At 33.2% G+C, this 18,498-nt stretch overlaps 2 protein-coding genes across 19 annotated transcripts in view; one reads left to right on the top strand and one right to left on the bottom strand.

Annotated features, from left to right (window-relative positions):
- The first annotated feature begins 80 nt into the window (after positions 1 to 80).
- CstF64 (cleavage stimulation factor subunit 2 CstF64) lies at positions 81 to 3,467 on the top strand. 3 transcript variants are annotated; one of them, XM_031984205.2, is made up of 9 exons: positions 81 to 745; positions 828 to 906; positions 1,125 to 1,696; positions 1,791 to 1,959; positions 2,032 to 2,058; positions 2,131 to 2,228; positions 2,349 to 2,545; positions 2,681 to 2,786; positions 3,318 to 3,467. In XM_031984205.2, exons 1-9 carry the CDS (start codon positions 685 to 687, stop codon positions 3,323 to 3,325), a joined length of 1,317 nt encoding a protein of 438 aa, XP_031840065.1. In that variant the 5' UTR covers positions 81 to 684; the 3' UTR covers positions 3,326 to 3,467. The 3 variants fall into 3 exon arrangements, with proteins under 3 accessions (XP_031840065.1, XP_031840064.1, XP_031840066.1); XM_031984204.2 differs by lacking the exon at positions 3,318 to 3,467 and having other exon boundaries at positions 82 to 745; positions 2,681 to 3,058; XM_031984206.2 differs by lacking the exons at positions 2,032 to 2,058; positions 3,318 to 3,467 and having other exon boundaries at positions 87 to 745; positions 2,681 to 3,058.
- Positions 3,030 to 18,498, bottom strand: part of qin (tudor domain-containing protein qin) — a 316,867-nt gene continuing 301,398 nt past the window's right edge. For 15 of the 16 annotated variants that reach the window (XM_076365496.1, XM_076365499.1, XM_076365497.1 and 12 more), the window contains 22 exons: positions 17,993 to 18,214; positions 16,707 to 16,834; positions 11,510 to 11,658; positions 11,296 to 11,382; positions 9,332 to 9,484; positions 8,928 to 9,207; positions 8,262 to 8,418; positions 8,069 to 8,182; positions 7,773 to 7,875; positions 7,471 to 7,640; positions 6,945 to 7,174; positions 6,158 to 6,791; positions 5,855 to 6,003; positions 5,411 to 5,757; positions 5,089 to 5,264; positions 4,889 to 5,008; positions 4,680 to 4,790; positions 3,997 to 4,509; positions 3,826 to 3,919; positions 3,534 to 3,684; positions 3,267 to 3,426; positions 3,030 to 3,181 (listed from right to left, as the gene is read on the bottom strand). In XM_076365496.1, coding sequence (XP_076221611.1) covers positions 3,035 to 3,181; positions 3,267 to 3,426; positions 3,534 to 3,684; positions 3,826 to 3,919; positions 3,997 to 4,509; positions 4,680 to 4,790; positions 4,889 to 5,008; positions 5,089 to 5,264; positions 5,411 to 5,757; positions 5,855 to 6,003; positions 6,158 to 6,791; positions 6,945 to 7,174; positions 7,471 to 7,640; positions 7,773 to 7,875; positions 8,069 to 8,182; positions 8,262 to 8,418; positions 8,928 to 9,207; positions 9,332 to 9,484; positions 11,296 to 11,382; positions 11,510 to 11,658; positions 16,707 to 16,834; positions 17,993 to 18,214 — 4,395 coding nt within the window. In that variant the 3' untranslated portion in view covers positions 3,030 to 3,034. Of the gene's footprint in view, positions 3,182 to 3,266; positions 3,427 to 3,533; positions 3,685 to 3,825; positions 3,920 to 3,996; positions 4,510 to 4,679; positions 4,791 to 4,888; positions 5,009 to 5,088; positions 5,265 to 5,410; positions 5,758 to 5,854; positions 6,004 to 6,157; positions 6,792 to 6,944; positions 7,175 to 7,470; positions 7,641 to 7,772; positions 7,876 to 8,068; positions 8,183 to 8,261; positions 8,419 to 8,927; positions 9,208 to 9,331; positions 9,485 to 11,295; positions 11,383 to 11,509; positions 11,659 to 16,706; positions 16,835 to 17,992; positions 18,215 to 18,498 lie in introns of those variants that run through there. The other variant, XM_076365501.1, reaches the window with a different exon arrangement.

Raw genomic sequence — 18,498 nt, 5'->3', positions numbered from 1 at the left:
TGTCAAAAAATCATCAGATTTTAGTTTTTGAACCTGTATGTTAACTTAAAGAGTAAGATAAGTGTATTAAATGCGATGAAATATTGTTTCCTGTTGAATTAAATCATTCATTAAAGATCATGAAGTTTGCATGATGTAGGTAAATACATGGTGTAGTTAATTATTATGGAAAAACTGAAAACTCTGCTTAATTGAAGATACATGTACGGTTTTGTGAAATTATTTCCAAAAATCTCTTTTATTGTTATTCCATAAGAATACCGTTGAATATTTTATTAACATTTATATTTTTTGAAACTTGGCGCTGAATAAACATTTTAATGCCATCTACTAATGAGCACCATAAACATCCATGATCAGACACAGACTTTACGGATAATAGGTGTTTGTATTGGTAGCATCTTTTGCAAGAGCAGACTTTATATTTATAAATTGTCAAATAATTTTTCAAACTTTTCAAATAATAAAAAAGAACACGCTTTTAATTTTTACTATTTCTACTTTATACCTCGTCTGTGACTACGTTAAGATCTATGAATATGCAAAGTGAGATAGTAAGTTATAGAATATTTTGATTCCGTGGGAACCAATGTGAATTGGACTTTGTTTGATTTTCCTGTGACGGGAAGAATAGTGGGTGTATTCAAGCTTCGAAGAATAAACAAAAGCGAATAAATTGCAAAAATGAGTAATTCAACTATTTCTGATCAATCGCTCATGGATAAGTCTATGCGAAGTGTTTTCGGTAAGAAATATCGTTATTAAATTATTTTTTATTAATAAATAATGATTTATAACCTTCAAATGCATCTAATTTGTTTTAATAGTTGGGAATATCCCGTACGAAGCCACGGAAGAAAATTTGAAAGATATTTTCAGTGAGGTTGGGCCTGTTCTTTCCTTTAAGTAAGTCTCTTTTGTATTTCTGTATTACTTTTCATTGAAACTATTCTTTCTTTAACTGTCATGTCTAATACAATCATTTATAGACAATCATTTATAAATACACAACATTTTTGTATTAAAAATACGATATCTTCATTAATTTTTATTTGTATTTATTTCTTTTCTATTTAAACTTTAATTTGGACTTGATTTAAATGATCATGAATCACTTCATACAGATTAGTTTTTGACCGAGAAACGGGTAAGCCTAAAGGATATGGCTTTTGCGAATATAAAGACCAAGAAACAGCACTTAGTGCTATGAGAAATTTGAATGGATATGAAATCGGTGGAAGAACATTACGTGTTGATAATGCTTGTACAGAAAAAAGTCGGATGGAAATGCAAAGTCTTTTGCAAGGACAAAATACTGAAAATCCATATGGGGAAGCAGTACAGGCTGACAAAGCTCCAGAAGCCATAAGTAAAGCTGTTGCATCTCTGCCACCGGAACAAATGTTTGAACTTATGAAACAAATGAAACTCTGTGTTCAAAACAATCCAAATGAGGCACGTCAAATGCTACTTCAGAATCCTCAGTTGGCATATGCCTTATTACAAGCACAGGTAGTAATGAGAATAGTGGATCCTCACACAGCAGTTAATATGTTACATAAAGCAAATCCAATTCCAAGTGTACTAACACCTACTGATAAACCAGCTGTACACCCTATTGTACCAAGAATAGAAGAACCATGGGCTCCTTCACGACCAGCACCAGTTACAAATCCTCCAGCACCAATCTTTGCTGGTAAGAATAGATATTTAAATAAGAACAAATATTGTATAAAATACTATTTAAAAGATTAGTACCTAGTTTAGACATATTTGTTTCATCTTTATAGGACAAGATGTTGATTTACGTACATTAGATCGACAAATGGATCCACGTTTAGCTAGAATGGATCAAGATCTAAGAGGACCACAAGTACCACCAACACCTGTTAGTGCACCTCCACCAGTATCTGCTAATACTGATCCTAGGGGACTGGCTACATTTAATATAGCAGATAAGTAAGTACAATTTTCATTTGTTAAAAAATCAGTAGATAACGTTATAATTAAAAAGTATACTGTATTTTACAGCGCTCTTCCTGTTGAAGGAGTTGAGAGGTTTCATGATTACTTCAGATAATTTTAAAGTTCTGTAATTTAGATGTCTGTAAAATTTTATATTTTTTTCAGTTTTTGCCGTGATCCAAGAACGGATAGATTTGGTAGAGATCCAAGAGATCCTAGGGATCCAAGAATGCCAATTGATCCTAGAATTACAAAAGCGAATCGTAAGTTTTTAAATTAACATATGAGGATATTTGTATATAAGAAATTGTGCCCTTCACTTTATAAAGAAACACTAAAAAAATTGGACAACAAACTTTACAATTTAATTTCTAATATTTCAGCACCAGTACCAGTCGCTCCACCGGTAGTACCAAGACCCGTTGCTGCACCTACTGTTCAGTCTTCAAATGTTGTTGCAACAAATACTGCTGTTCCTGCTACTTCACTTACGACTGCCACTACTTCAGCAACTTCAAGACTCATGGCGGGAATGCCATCAACAGGAAATATACCCAGTGGGGCATCAGATCAGGAGAAGGTATATATTAAGACATTAAACATACGTATAATATATTATTTGAATTTTTATTTATACAAATTGTAAAAAATATTACGTAGTCATATCTATATAATGTAAGAAAGAACATGAAAATAATGAACAATTATATTACAGGCTGCTTTGATAATGCAAGTACTGCAGTTATCTGATGAACAAATAGCTATGCTACCACCTGAACAAAGACAAAGTATTTTGGTACTTAAAGAGCAAATTGCTAAAAGTACGCAACGTTAATATATTAATCTTTACATTTTCTATAAATTTTTTAAATTTCTCTAAAAAAAATTGTAAAATTATAATATATAAGTTTAAGCTTCTGCAGATAATAAATTTTTTAAAATAATTATTTCTTTGAATCAATGACGAACATTTAGTAATATAACAATGATAAACATAAATACATATAATTGCACATCGGAGTCTAATATTTTCATACTGATGTATCGTTATAAACGTTACGAAAATAAACTATTTGCTGATATTTTTAAAGAATGCGATTTGTTCGTTGTTTGTTTTAATCTTAAATAAGCCATCTTCGATGAGTGAACTATATAAAAGTTTTTTAAGATTTGTGTCTTCATATAGCTCGAGACTTGTATATTCTTTATCAATTTCCTAAAACAACCAGATTTAACATTTCAACCTTCTTAAATATATGTAATAATGAAGACAATAGTTATTATACTGCATGTTTATTTACCTTAATTGTACCTACAACAGGTTTACTATACATTTTATGTATTTCGGTTAGAAGTTTAGTTTCATCTGCGGAGGGAACAACGTCTACATTCCATAATCTGCACTTCATTGCTAAAGCTGGAACGTCTGCCCATTCTTTTTTTAGAGTATATAACTCACAACTTTTATGTAAATAAAAGGAGCAAAATTAATAATATACGGCTTTTATTTTATTTAAATTAATATTAATTATCAAATCAAAATTTAAAATACAATAAGTACAACTTACTTTTGAGCATTAACTGTTCTGTATTCGTCATTGCCATAATCAACATACAATAATTTAATTTCGATATCATTTGTATCTTCAATAGTATCACTTTCTATTATTAAACATCTGTACCACAGATCATCATTAAATTTTGCACAGCAAGGTGTGTCTATAAATAAAGTTACATTTTCTTTAACTTATAAATATACAAATTGTACATACTACATTTTGAATAATTATATATTTATTTAAATAAAATTGTATAAATATTGCGGTTAGTTTCATGGAATTGTTAACAAATAATACTCACTTAGTGTAATATCTGTAAGTACTGGTTGCTTGGGAGCATTTTCTTGTAAATCTTCCATAAGAAGTTTATATTGGGCATAGTATGCACTCAAAACCTAAAAAGGAAAGAATATCAAATGTACTGTACCTGTTCTAGAGGAAATGAAACAAGCAACAGAATTTTGATACATACTACTGAGTGTGCATTTTCTTTCAACCGAGCATAAAATTCAGTAGCAGAAATGTTACAGCATAGTTCTATTTCAATGTACTGTAAATCTTTTGGGATATTGACTAGTTTATAAACCACTGAAAGATTTTCTTCCGAAACAACGTTAGGCGTAGAAGAAACTATATTACTTTTTACAATACACCATGACAAATTTTCAACGTCAGTTGTAGCAATGCTACCACTTTCATTCAGTGCATTATCTTGTATCAATGGAGAATATCCACTGATTAGTTTATCTTTTATCTTTTCTTCTGTTTCTAGCGTTACTTCATTTATTTCTTCCATTCTGTCAATTGAGTATAGTAAGTCTGAATTTTCAATTATTACGTCTGCTGTATCCGTGAAGGATGATTCTTTTTCTGATATATTCATTTCACTATCAGGTTTAATATTCATACCCCAATCGTTGATGAGAAATGTAATTAAGTCACTCTTGTTTCGACAGTATTTGTTTGGAAATATTGTTACAGAAATCTGAAAGTATGTATGTACAAAAAAAAGTGGATTAGAAAAAATGTATAAATTTATAGAATTAAATAAAAATATGTAATAATAATTACAATAAGCTATGGAAATCTTATTCTATTTAATTATAGAAATCCAAATCTTGCTTCTGAAAGAATATTTTTTTATTATATACTCACAATGTAAACGTTATTGGTTTTATCTAAGATAGACACTTCACATTTTTTATCTATAAGGAGACAATGTATTTTGTCCAAATCTTCTACCATCCATTTTCCATGTTCATCTCCCTATCAAGAAAATTTGAAACACGTAAGAAATTTACACGAGTAAATTTTTAAAAAGATATTCTACGTTGAAGAATAAATTGAATGAGTAAAAGTTTTACCGGATTTAGTCCATAAATTAAACATTTGCTGCATTGTATAGGAATATTCTCCAAAATCACTTTTTTCTTTAAAGTACCAATAGAACATACCTCAACATTACCATAATCCACAAATTCCACCTGTAACATAAAAGTTTTATAGTACCATGGAAGTTTACATAAAAGTTATTATATATTTGAGTTGATAAACAAATGTTTACTTCAACTATGTCATTTTCCAAGATCTTCAACACTTTTCCTCGGTACCATTTTTTATTTGCGTGATACTGAGCAATGCACATGTTCCCTGCAGCCCATACTGTATCACATGCTTCTATTTCAGAATTTTTGTAGAATTTTTGCAATTTTGTTTCTATATCAAGCAATATTTTTTCATCTGCAAATAGTATATATAAGAGTATATATAATGTGTTGAAGTTATAACTTCCTTAAAATTCCTTTATATAATTGTATAAGCAGTAATTGCAATGATGCACGCCATGTATACTCTACACTTGCTATTAAATCATAAAATTTACATACTCTGCTCTACAGAATGCAGATATAAGTAACCGTTATGGTCCAGATTTGTAGGTAGAGCAATAAATGTCTCGTTCAATATGTCCTCTGCTGGTAACCATGCATTTAAACTTGGTAGCGATGGTATATTGTAAAGTATTTCTTCCGAACTGTACTCTTGACTGTCGGAATCCGAGTATCGTAAGAATGTTTTAACATCTGTTTTATCGCTTGTACTAGAGTGAGAATCGTTTTCGTCATTTATTTTAAACCACTTCACGTTTGATTCGCTTTTCGACAATCTTTCTAATTTTTTCATCAATTGTGATTTTAATTCAATCGCCAAGATTTTATCACGTTTTTTAGCATATCTAAATATGTAAAGAAACATTAAAATAAGCTTAAATTCTCAAACAAATAAGCAAAAGTAAATAATTGCTCTAAGGATCTTTGTTGAATATTACATACCCTTTTATAGGTAAGGCAACACCTTTTTCAACTAACATTCTATTCACCGAATTAATTTCAATCCTTGTAGGAGATAAAGGTCCGTCTATTTTACTTTCTTTTATCCAGAGTTCTACCGGTATCGCAGAATCTTGTATGTCATCATTCTCCTGCAAAATAAGATAAGTTGATCAACATAAGAATATAAGAATATACTTTTGCGACTAAATATAATTTACAATATCTATAGCAATATTTCAGAGTATATATGTACACTAATATTTAGTTAAAAGTAAACATTATTATGCAATGTAAAATACTTACAAGCTTCGTTACGTAAAATTTACAGTTTTCGTTCTTTGTAATTTCACATAATTCCTGACAGGACAATGACGGCCATTTCCTTGATCCTCCACAAGGTAATATACCGGCTAATTTGATTTTGAAAACATAAGTTGGTATTTTTAAGAATGGCGGATACAAGGATTGTAAGTCATTTATCGTGACTATTTCCTCGTTTCCCATATCATATAAAAATACAAGTACTCGATCCTTGGACTTTATTTCAACGACACTACCCCTATAATACATATTGTTTTTTGCTAAAAATACTGCACAAACAGCACCTTCATTCCAACAGTCGCGTTTCGCGGAGCGATATTTGCTGTAAAATTCTTGCATCTGATCCATCATTTGTTTTATATCTGTTGGTTCATACATGGCATCAGACACATAAATACAATTAGGGGAATGAACCTGGTGTATTAGAACTTGTACTTTAAAAGGGTCTTCCTTTTCTTTCAACACCCCACTGTTTTTCATGCTTGCATTCATTAGACTCATCGCATCAAATGGTTCTGAATATTCTTCACAATGTTTTTCTATTATTTCTTCTTCTTTTTCTATTGGTTTCTCCACGTTCTTGGAATCTCTTTTCTGTTTGTATTTTCTTTTCATACTTAATTAAAAAAAAAAATACATTTAAATGTACCAAATTTTTTATTTTGCTAAATTTTAGATAATTGATAATATTATAAGTGTATAAAATGGATAGTATTTTCCTGTAGTATGGGGTTTAAAATATATATGATTCATAATTTAGGATATTTACCTTTGTCTTGCATCTATTGCGAAACCATTTGTTATTAATAAATTGGAAATACTGCTTTCATCAAGAGTATACATAAGTACACTATATGTATCTCCGATCTTGTCGAAGGTCATAATTTTACAACGCATTGGTTCTCCAAGGTGTTTCTCTAAGAATTTAGTTACCTCTGGACCCCACTGAGCAGTACTGTTATTAATCGGCTTAATGTTTTTTAATGAGACTTTGATTGCCTGTTTTGAAAAAAACAATACTGGCATTTAGATGCAATAGTAGGTAAATAAACACGTTATAGTAGGTACTTGTAAGTGAAAGTTCATAATAAAAATAGGAAAGAGGAAAAAATAGAGGGAAAAGTTGAAATCTGAAGCATATGGTAATAATTAACAATATTTTTGGGAAAAGAGACATAACTCCTATGACTGGTTGAAAATGAAGGAAAAATGAAGGAAAAATGAAGAACAGTAGAATATAATAAAAAATATTAATTTTCAGTCTGGTACATAATAATTATCTAAGAACACCTTACCTGTGTTTTGCAGCTCATGAAATTCTTAGAAAGTGCTCTGACAGAATCATAATTTAGTGTCAGTGTATATCCTAAGTCAACATAAAAAACCCTTACTGTATTTTCTGTAACTTCGTTTATTATACCTCTGTGCCAGAGTCCATCAGCACCGCGTGCCACACACGGTAAATCTGTGGACAAATTAACGTAAATATTCTCAATTTTTTAATTTTATAGGATAAGATATGCGGAGCCGTTCGTCAGGTTGAATCAGATTCATAATTATAGACTTATTTTATAACCTTTGAATCGTAAAGTATTACCTTTATGAATCGCAGGAATGGATTCAGTGAGAGATATATTTTGTTCATAAGTTTCCGTCATTTCACGAACCATTTTAATAAAGTGTGATCTGCATGCGTGCACCTGTTTCATATAAATTATTATTTAGATACATCTATCAAATACTTTCATTGTTTTTTAAATCACTATAAATTTTTAAATATTCAGAAATTTCTGTTACTGAGTGTTATTTAAATCGTTTAGACAATAGTAGTCCATTTTATACGATTTATAGTTGCGTTAAAAAAACAATTTTTAACAAATATAACCACCTTACCTTTTTAACGTATATGCACTTAGGTGAGTCAATGTATAAAATATCAACGTTCGTATAGGTTTCCATCGACAATTCTTCCTTGACATATGTCTTGGTAGAATAAGGGTTCATCCTCTGCAAGTAAAAAATTTAGTAATGTATTGTACCGTGTAAAATCAAAACCACAATAATTATAAGCAATGTGCACTTTTACCAGAAGTTTATTTCGTGAAATACAAGTTGCGTACTTCATATACGTTAATGAGTCTTTTATGGGTATTAACCCTGCATCTTTGGAGGACACCGCACAGAGGTCAACGTAATATGTGTCTCCCGTTATTGTCATGATGCACATTGAAACCATCGAGTTCCTGTTAGAATAAACCATTTGTCTGACAGAAACTGATCATTTTAATATGGAAATTCTAAAAGCAACTTTTCGAGGAATTAATCCTTTGCACTCGGAAGATTTTTACCAAAAATACGTGAACATTTCCCGATAAGATAAAGACGATATTTTGTGAAACTAACTCGAAGAGAAATCACACTTGCATGGAGGAACAAAGTTATTTTATTTCAATATTTCTCAAATTGATGCGTTGTATAAGGTACAATATTAAATATCAAATTTTATAGTTTTACAGCGTGAAATCAGGTGGTGAGTGAGAGTCACTTCTCGACTGCAAAGGGTTAACAACTCAGTAAATACCTACAAATCTCTATATTACTTCTGGAATGAGGAAAGCGAAGAGTCATTGTAATATTAATAATTTAGTTCTTTACACAGTTTCAACAGAAGTAGTTAACAAGTTAAAAAGTAAATGAAAATTGTCATTCTCAGTTGTTTAATATTCCTCATCAGTCACAGATCACTACTTACGTGTATACGAGTTTCTTAAATGCTTCAATAGCATCGGGATGCCATTGACCACCGTTCGGAACAATCTCAAATAATGAGCACCTCAGTGCCATTACATTGAACATCGCAAACTGTGGTATAATGTTCCTCATTCTTGACAACGGCACGTTGTCTTCTTCCATTCCGTAATCAATAAAGTACACCGTATATTTCTCATCACCGCTGTGATCCGTCTTTTTATTAATAACGCGTCCACGGTACCAAGACCGTTCCTTAGCAGACTGCACAATGTACAGGGCATCTAAAAAAAACAATTGAAATAATTACCAAAATCATTTGACAATGAACAGACCGAACTTCTACTGTGTTTTTACACAAATACACATATATAACAGGAAAATACAACAAACGAGAGGTTTCCATACTTATCGTCACTGCCGTGGGTATAATCCCCGATGTATTGGCTAGCAAAGATAGCCCCTTTTTGAGTTCTGCTATTTTATTTTGATTTTGTACCAGCTGGACGTAGAAGCAAGATGGATTAACAACGTGCGTAACGCGGACCATCTCTGAAGACCCTAAGAATTAGAAAATTCCTGATCAGTTACAACTTATGTACGTAAACGTAAATTGATTCTTTACCTATTTTGTAATTACTATGCTGAATTATTCTAATGAAAATAACTACGTTTATACGTTTCCAATATACGCAGTCGTATAATGCGAGAAATACCTTCCGAAGGAAGAGGACTTGTCTTTTATGTGATTAATTTAAAAGATAAGACGGTCGAACTTGGTTTTTTTTTTTAAATGGAACAACGCAGTATAAGTTAAACCATTCCTTTGTGTGCTTTTTATTGTATTGTTATGGTGCATATAACTCGTTGATATCAGGAGCGTGTCTTTATCGGGCATTGAAGTCTCCGGAAATATTTTTTTTGCCACTTACATTATGCTCACATGATCGAACCGGTAAGGATCAATTGAACATGTCGTCATTACAACAGATCTTAGAGATTCTACGATTCGTAATGACTTATAAAAATCTCATCCAAAAGATTCTCAACGTTTTTGAAATACTGTTGGTGCAAAAGATATATTGACAGTATGAATGTATAGTTTTCCCTACAGACCATCAAAATATCAGACATTTCGCTGGCGCAGCGTGGAAATTAACATCTTCAACGCGTATCCAATTTTGTTTAACACTAGAAATACCGTATTGGTCAAAATGACTGGTTTCAGTTTCTTTGTTTCGCGATTATTGATATCTTAAGAGCACTGAATATTCGAAATGATTTTGAAAATATATAGTTTCACTTGAATACTGTAATGAATGTTTGAAGACAACGGGAATAATCCATTGTTACAAGTTTTATAGGGATTAGATGTCGTATTAAATGCTCGGTAATTCTAGTGTTAATTATCCGTTTAGACGACGTATAGTACAATATTCGCCTAATCAGACCGATCGAAAGTACATTTTAAAACTTTTAATTAAACCGAACAATTTTTGCTATTTCAGATAGCTGAATATGCGAAGAACAATGTCCTACAATCTTTTATTATCCTTCGAGTACTCATTTAAAAACATTTAAATGACGAAAGACTGGGAATTTAATTGAGGAAGTTCTTTTTTTGAGAAAGTAATATTTTGTAACGTCTGCAAGAAAAGCTGTATCTTTGTTTAAAACGATTCAATATAATTCACTTAAGAAATGTGACCGTATCTGTTGATGTTATATGAATTGTTAAATATTATTTTTTAAATTTGATACTATTCGTTTGCAATGACCGACTAAATGAAGAATTTAATTCATTTTACATGTTTTACACGTATAACATCCTACAGTAAATCGCGTGGCAGTGCAATTATCGGTAAGCATTACGTCCAGTATTCGAGATGGTAATATCTATCATCGTCAGGTGGCTCCACCATACAGTTTTCTAACTCCAGGCAACTTTTTTTTGCTTACTGTTATTACAGAGACATTGAATGCATGTAAATATTACATTGCGTGATATGTATAATTAACTAAAAGTTACGAATATTTTAACATTTTTATTGAGCAAATTATGAAGCCAGGAAGTGATTATTTATTTCATTCTTCAAGTTGAATACGAACATTTGTTCCATGTTTTAATTAAAATCATTTTTATACTAATATTCTTTTGGCAATATTTCTTTGATACCTTTCTGGAGCATTCAATAAATATCGATGAGCATTTAATTATTGGAAAACATATTTTCCTTTTATTAATACATAACATCGTAATTGGTTGAAGCCACGAAATGTCTAATTAAGAATGATATTTCTAACAGCAGTCACTTTATATAGAAAATTCCAAGAGACCGCTTATAAAATAGAAATAAATGTTTCTTACGTACCGGCAGCAGGATAATCATCAGTCTGTCGTGATGGAAGGGTAACAACCGATGTCGATTTCATTCCCGCGAACGATCTGTCTTTGTGCTCTAGGCAAAGTAACGTTCAACGAAAATTAATATTTCATCTTTGCAAATTGACTAGCTAGTTTTCCGCGGTTATAAAACGCCGATACTGCGCCGGGTTAGTAATCGCTGGGAAGAAAATTAATTTTACTTGGAATGCTGAATTCCTCCGTGAGCGGTTCCATTTCGTAATCGTCCGGTAACAATTCCGTCCGTTGCAAACTGAAACTCGACGTTCTCGGTATTTGTATAGTGCAATGCTTCTGCAAGGCCTCGATGATGCTTTCGTCGATATCGAATCTGTAAACAATTTTCGTGTTCCATGGTGAAAATCTTCCGACAAATCGTTCGTCTCGAAAAACGTTTTTTTTTTATTCATTTCATGACAGATTTGTAAATGACTGATAATTAATGGAATATTTTATATAGAAAATGTAACTAAAATGAGTATACTAAATGAACAAAATGACAATTGAAATAGATGTACACAATGTATTCTCAGGCGACGCGAAATTATTTTTCCTTAACCCCTTGCCTTACGATTTAATTTTGTAAGTGCATTTGTTAGAACTACTTATCGTTAATAATGCACTAGTAAAAGAAAGCATTCCATGCTCTTTCTGTGTTTAGATTTAGTATAAACCATACAAATTACTAACAAGAACAATGTTTCATTTGAACTTAACACAACTCAATGATATTTATGTTTGTTAAACCATATTAGAAATCTTCGCCTCGAGTTTGACACGATATTATAAGCCAAGGGATTAATACGTTGCATGCTGCACGATTTTATAGAGCAAACTACACAAAATGGAAAGAATATAATATTAAATCATTAGTTAGCATTATCTATAATATAGAAATGTTTTCAAATAATCGTATTTAATTGAGTGAACTATAATAATTCGATTTGGCATTCAACGTGTTAAACACTTTTCAAGTTTACTCTATCGCTTAAGAGAAATAACATTCGTTTAAATCGACCGATATGACGTTGGAGTCTAACTCGTGTTACAAGAAAAGGCTCGATCGATTTTACGGGATACGAATCTGAGAACCGAGTAAATTAAAATCGCCTGAGACTGGTTTCTTTCGAAAAGATGAGCAACTCAAATTTATGTCACATCTACGGTCACTTGGAACTTTTCTAACGAACTCGTTTTTCGTGCATTTGCTCGCCAAGATGTCGGACACCGAGGTTTCCTTGCAATTATATATCCTCGTGTCATAAATCCTGTGTCACGCACACTAACGGAGTCCTTGTCTCGCTATACGATTACATATAGCACCCTCCAGTAAAATACTTCATCGTTCACGATAATCGATGTCCAGAGGGAAAAAAGAATAAAAAAATGTCACGAAATGCATGTTGTTTCATGCCTCATATGTACCATTATTATTCAATCAGGCTGTTGGTTGAAAGTTTTAAAAAGAATGTTATAGTTCGCCATTTGATTGAACGCAGGAAAATTATGAAACGAAAAATTCAATATAACATGTTGAATAAGGTATTAACACATGGAACACAGAAATAAAACAATTCTGCCGCAAGATTGACACAAGACGTTTCTTCGTGTAAGTTGCAAATAATACTGTTAACATTTCGTCAGAAAATAATGAATGTTTGTAATGAGAAATATTGTCGAGTGCAAAGGGTTAAAGATTACCCTCTTTACTAAAAAAGACAATGTTACTATTCATCCGATAAATGATCAGACACGTTCGAGCGATAGCGTGCATCGTTTACTTTGATATTCCATTAAACATGAATGTTCGGCAGATCTTAAACGATGTTCACTGTATCGTGAATTGCAGTTGGTCCTTAAAGTCTACGGAGTTTCTCCGATAATTCAGGAAAATATGGTGGCCGGAGTTGCGAAGTTCTGGTTGCCGACACGGAGTGACCTGCGCGCGAAATTCACCGAGGCGGTTGTTTACCGGTTAATCACTTTTAATCCATCTTTCAGCTGCCGCCGAAACAATAAAATTCCGGATGGAATACCTATGTACTTACATAGACGCGGCGCTCGAGCGGAAACTCGCATCGCGAGCGGAACTTCCGAAGTCAAACTCGAAACGTAAATGGCACGTAAATGGGGCATTAACCGAACGAGAATTGAATGTAAGTGAAATTTAGTCGGAAACGGAATAACCAGTTCAAGATGGAAACGCGGATGCAGCGAGATGCGTTTCCGAGACACGTTTCTCGTGTACCGGCTCCATTCAGCTACATTCACCGTCGAACACCATTCGCATTTTTTCGCGTCAAGTTCCGGTGTGATCGAAACAACTTTACAGCCGTTTGTAGATTTTCTCGAAAAAGTTCACCGTGTCAACAATTTTCGCTGGAGATTATTTATCGAAGCGCGCGACGATCGAATTACCGGCTATTTCGAGAATGTTAATGTATATTTCATCTTTTTCACAATGATACTCGCAACGTATCAGATGGAACTTCCGCATTTTTTAACGCTTAACCGTTTTTAACGGGTCTCCCCAAAACCCCGGTCGAAGAATACCAAATTGCGCGATCGTGGTTCTTTCGTTTCTCAGAAACTGCATGACGTGTTTCTAGTTTCACATATAAGATTCTAAATAATGCGATCGTTCTGTTTTTCCATTTCTAAGCAGGCAATAAAACAAATCAAAATATGTAGAAGAAATACGAATAAATAAACTTCATTTGATTCTACGAACCGATAGATTGCCATTTGTAAGCATTCCGAAGAACCGCGATCGTTCTGTTTCCCATTCAAACGCTTAAACTGTCACTACACCCACGACAAACACAAATCTTTGATTAATACATTTTCTTTACCCTTCTGATTAACGTGAATTTTTAAACAACTCGTCTCCGACGAATTATACGTGTTCGCGAAGCTTGCTAAGAATGTTCACTAATGTCACGTTCTTCCTGCATACGATGAACTACACTGTTGCACGTTGTTAACGACTCGAAACATATATGTCCCTTTCGAATATTGCAACTTCGTGCCGTCTAAGTCGAAGGACCACCCAATGAATTGGGCCTAAAAAATCACTGATGACTTTGATCGGCTCCTTAGTGCCCCGAACTGTCTCTACCAGGGGTTTGTCTAATTCTGGCTTGTCTCCCAAATCCTACCTTGCTCAATCCTCCCTCTTAGTGTACGAAAAAGGTGGGGCTTCAGGTATGGTTTTCCCATGTTTACCTAACTACGACGGCCACTGCCGTATCAGTGGAAAATAGACAATAGCTGATTACTAAAATGAACCCTTATGAGCCGCATACTAGCTGCAGACCTGCTAAACTACCGAACGGAAAATTAACGGTTTATAAATGACTACGAATATTTCACCATATCGTAAAGTTGCCCCCTTGTTATCCTAACACTCGTTACACCCGTGTTTCCCAACGTAGGAAGCAATTTGATTTTTAAGGGGGGCAATTTGAAATTTGAAATATCACATCACATATTTTACAGTATTTAAGGACGTAAATAAAATAGCAAAAATATTATAATAAATATTGAAAATATATTATAATATAACATTAAAAATTATATATATGTTATATAGAGGAACATAAGAATTTCAGAAAGGCTTAGGTGGGTATGGTACGAAGAAGGTTGGGAAACACTGCATTATACCTTCACGATCTGCCGTTACACAACTCTCAACGAAAAAGAAAAATTCCATTTTTCAATGAACAAAGCGGAAGAAATTATTTTCGATAGCCCGAGTCGTCGATACTGTTCGAAGCTTGTAAATAATTAAAAAATCAGGACGTCGAAGATGGAAAATGGTGAATTATACTCATCCAGTTCGGAATGAATAATGTTAAATAGAAAATCTAACGAGATAAATCTCGTTTCGCGTCTCGGGGATGTTGCCCTGTAAAGAGTGAATAAATCGAGCCCGCGGAGGACGCGTCGCGGATTAAAATGCGATCTATTAAGCATCAATGTAGAACCTCGTCCGTTTTGATTCAGTGGAACGCGACACTTGTGTCCGCGGTTTGGAAAAAAGGGGTAAAAGGAGGAAAATAAATTTCGAGGCCGCTTTATAACGCAACCGTAGCACATTTCACTTTAATTAATTACTCTTACACCCTTCCCCCGGTCTCTCTCGGCCCACCTCGCTCATTCACTTTTCGTTTGGACATCTGTAAGCTGCTTACGGATATAAATGACAGAGGATTTGTCTGACTCTGTACCATCGTCGGTGCCGAGGAAAATAAATTGTTCAATACGTACTGGAGATTTTGATTTATCAAAAGCTTTAGTTTTTACTGCGCCGAAAAACGCGTGCACCCAGTGCACCGAGCCTTTTAGGAGAATGTCATTTTGCTTTTGTTTCCCTTTTTTTTTTATTTTTTTTACTGGTCCGTTGGTTAAATGATGATCGTGAACCGACGGAGATTAGAACATTAACTATCCCGTTTCACGTGTCTAAAATACAATAACGTTTTCAGTGTTTGGTAATTGTGCAATATAAAAGATGTTGAAGGCAATTCTTAACCAAACACTTCGTTCGAATTAATTAACACTAGAACTACTGAGCACTTAAACCATCTTTTGACAATTTCTTTGTAAAAGCTATAAGCATGGATTTATTAATACTAGAACCACCGAGCACTTGAATCGTCTTTTGACAATTTCTTTGTAAAAGCTACAAGCGTGCGTTTACTAAGATTTCAATTGAGATGTATTTCAGTTTTGCTATTACTGGGTTAGTTTCGTTAATAATGTTTCGTAGAAGTATCTGTACCTTTTCAGTGATTATAAGAGAAGAAATCAGAAATAAATCATTTTGATCCATCATAATTCTAGTGTTAAGATTTCAATTGGTTTTTATTTCAGTTCAGGTATTACTCAATCAGTTTCTTTAATCATTTTCTACAGAAGTATCTGTAACCTTTGCAGTCATTCTAAAAGAAGGAATTAGGAGTTGCTCATTTTCACCCAGCTGATAGTTCTATCGTTAACAATCGGTTTACCGGACGAATTTCGAACTTCGAGGGAAATTACAGAAACCGTTTACATTCTTCTTCTGCCACTTGAGCAGAAAATCATATATCGTACATCATTCTGTATAATTATGTCGTCTTTCAAGTTGTTTTCCGAAGAAAACGCATGATTTATTTTTACGAGTCAGATTGACCTGTGTCAGTAGAGATAGGTATATCAAAATGTCAGTGAACCTAGTGTTAATGTGCCATAGAAAATTGTAAGTGCCTGCCCACACTTCATGGTAATCACTGAATGTAATAAGATTTTGTTAAACTGTTGTTCGCCGTACGTTGACGCGCGAAATTATGAAAATTTGATCGTCGTTTCCCCGAAAACAAAAGGATTGTCGCTTACCTTATTTCCATGTCCTCCGGCTCGGAATTTATTAACAAATGGCAGGGAATGTCGCACAGCTTTCGCAGCTTTTTAATCACCTGTTGAAGATCTATTTTGTCCAAATTTTCGTCTACAGAGCCAATTACCTGTTAAATCAGATTTCCAATTGTTATCAAAGGACGATGTAGTTTTTAAAAGGACAAGACAAAGAATGAAAATAATAATAACAATAACAATAATAACAACGATAATAATAATAATAAATTATAATGAAATTCAAATTATACTTTTCCTTTGATCGTCTCAGTAGTTGAGCAGATCTGTCACAAAAGATTCGGCGATTTAAGTGGCCGTGTAGATCATATTATAACGAACGTTTAAATTTTAATCATTGACAATCGAGACGCGAAAACTCTGTTAAAATTAGCCGTCAAGGGAAGACTTTCCCGCGTCGCGTCAGCTCGTTTCAATGACTGTTGGCTGTTCATAATAATTTCATTATGAAAATTTGTACCTCCCCTGTCATGTACACCCACTGTAGCTCACAGGGGAAGATTTTAAATCTGGAACGTTTTATGACACGCGGGAAATTGGCAATGTCATCTAATTTCGCTCGAATTACCTTCGTCACTTAAATTTGATTTATGGAAGATTTTTACGTCTCCGGGATATATTTAAAACGATTATGCAATTCGTCGAAGCACATCGTAAAGCTTTGTTATATCGACTGTATCTTGATTATTTTGTTTCTCGATATGTTTAACCCTTTGCACAGAGGTTTTCTACTGGAAATACTCAATATTTTCTAATGAGATACAGATAACATTTTCTGATATTGAATCAGCGAGAAATCGCACATACATTGAGGACGAAAACTATTTTCTTTCAATACTTCAAATATCGATGAATTATATAAAATTTAATATTAAATGTCAAACTTTACAATTTTGCTGTATCAAATTAATTGGCGACTGAGGCGCCTCTAGAGTGCGAAGGGTTAGAATAGATATTACAATTCGATACGATTGAAGAATGAATATTAGAATTTGATACAATTAAAACAGCTACTCATCTCCTTAAAAAGAAAATACAATTTTATCGAACGGTCTATAGAATATACTAATTCAGTAATTAGTTAACAACGAATTGAATTGAATTCACAAAATAATTGTAGATTCTTGTAGTTTCATTGTCTATCTTCTTCTTCATTTAGCACAAAGTAGTAATCTAGAGTAATTAAACTCTAGACTCGTTAAATGTTCGCAGAATTAGACGAACAACGATCGAATTCACATTGTACTTACGGTAAGCGCGGTTTGCAAACGACTCTCCAATTCTTTGAGCTGCTCAGAAATGTCGTCTATGTTTTTGTTCCATGAATCGCGATGCTGGTGCAGCTCATCGATGATTTTTCTTTCCATATTCTGAAGAGTCCCATGAAGAAACGCGAAATGCTGCGTGATCGCCGTTTCGACGCTGTGGGCATTCTCCACGTTCTCCGGGCTCGTAATTACCGTTTTCAGTTTCTGCAACACAAACAGGGAAATCTCTTCATGAGAACCGAATAAACAAAATGAAGAAATGCAATTTAATTAATACGTTGAACGCCGCACGATTTCATAGAGGAAAATACACTGAGAAAAATATAATGTTAAATCATTTAATTGAATTGTATTATTACTATTCCACGTTCATCTAGCTGAATGTCACCGTATTAGGTAGCATTATTTATAATATAGAAATGTTTTCATATAAACATCGTTTAATTGAATGAACTATACTAATTCGATTTGGTCGGGGTCACCGGTGA

The sequence above is a fragment of the Nomia melanderi genome, chromosome 3, assembly GCF_051020985.1.
Source record: "Nomia melanderi isolate GNS246 chromosome 3, iyNomMela1, whole genome shotgun sequence".
Lineage (NCBI taxonomy): Eukaryota > Metazoa > Arthropoda > Insecta > Hymenoptera > Halictidae > Nomia > Nomia melanderi.
The sequence above is the reverse complement of the archived record's forward strand: the minus strand, read 5'-3'. Positions and strand labels throughout refer to the sequence as shown.

Coding starts and splice junctions, on each gene's coding strand:
- CstF64 (XM_031984204.2), top strand. CDS start 685: ATGAGTAATTCAACTATTTCTGATCAATCGCTCATGGATAAGTCTATG. Junction 1,697..1,790: donor TCCAGCACCAATCTTTGCTG/GTAAGAATAGAT, acceptor TCATCTTTATAG/GACAAGATGTTGATTTACGT. Junction 2,229..2,348: donor TAGAATTACAAAAGCGAATC/GTAAGTTTTTAA, acceptor CTAATATTTCAG/CACCAGTACCAGTCGCTCCA.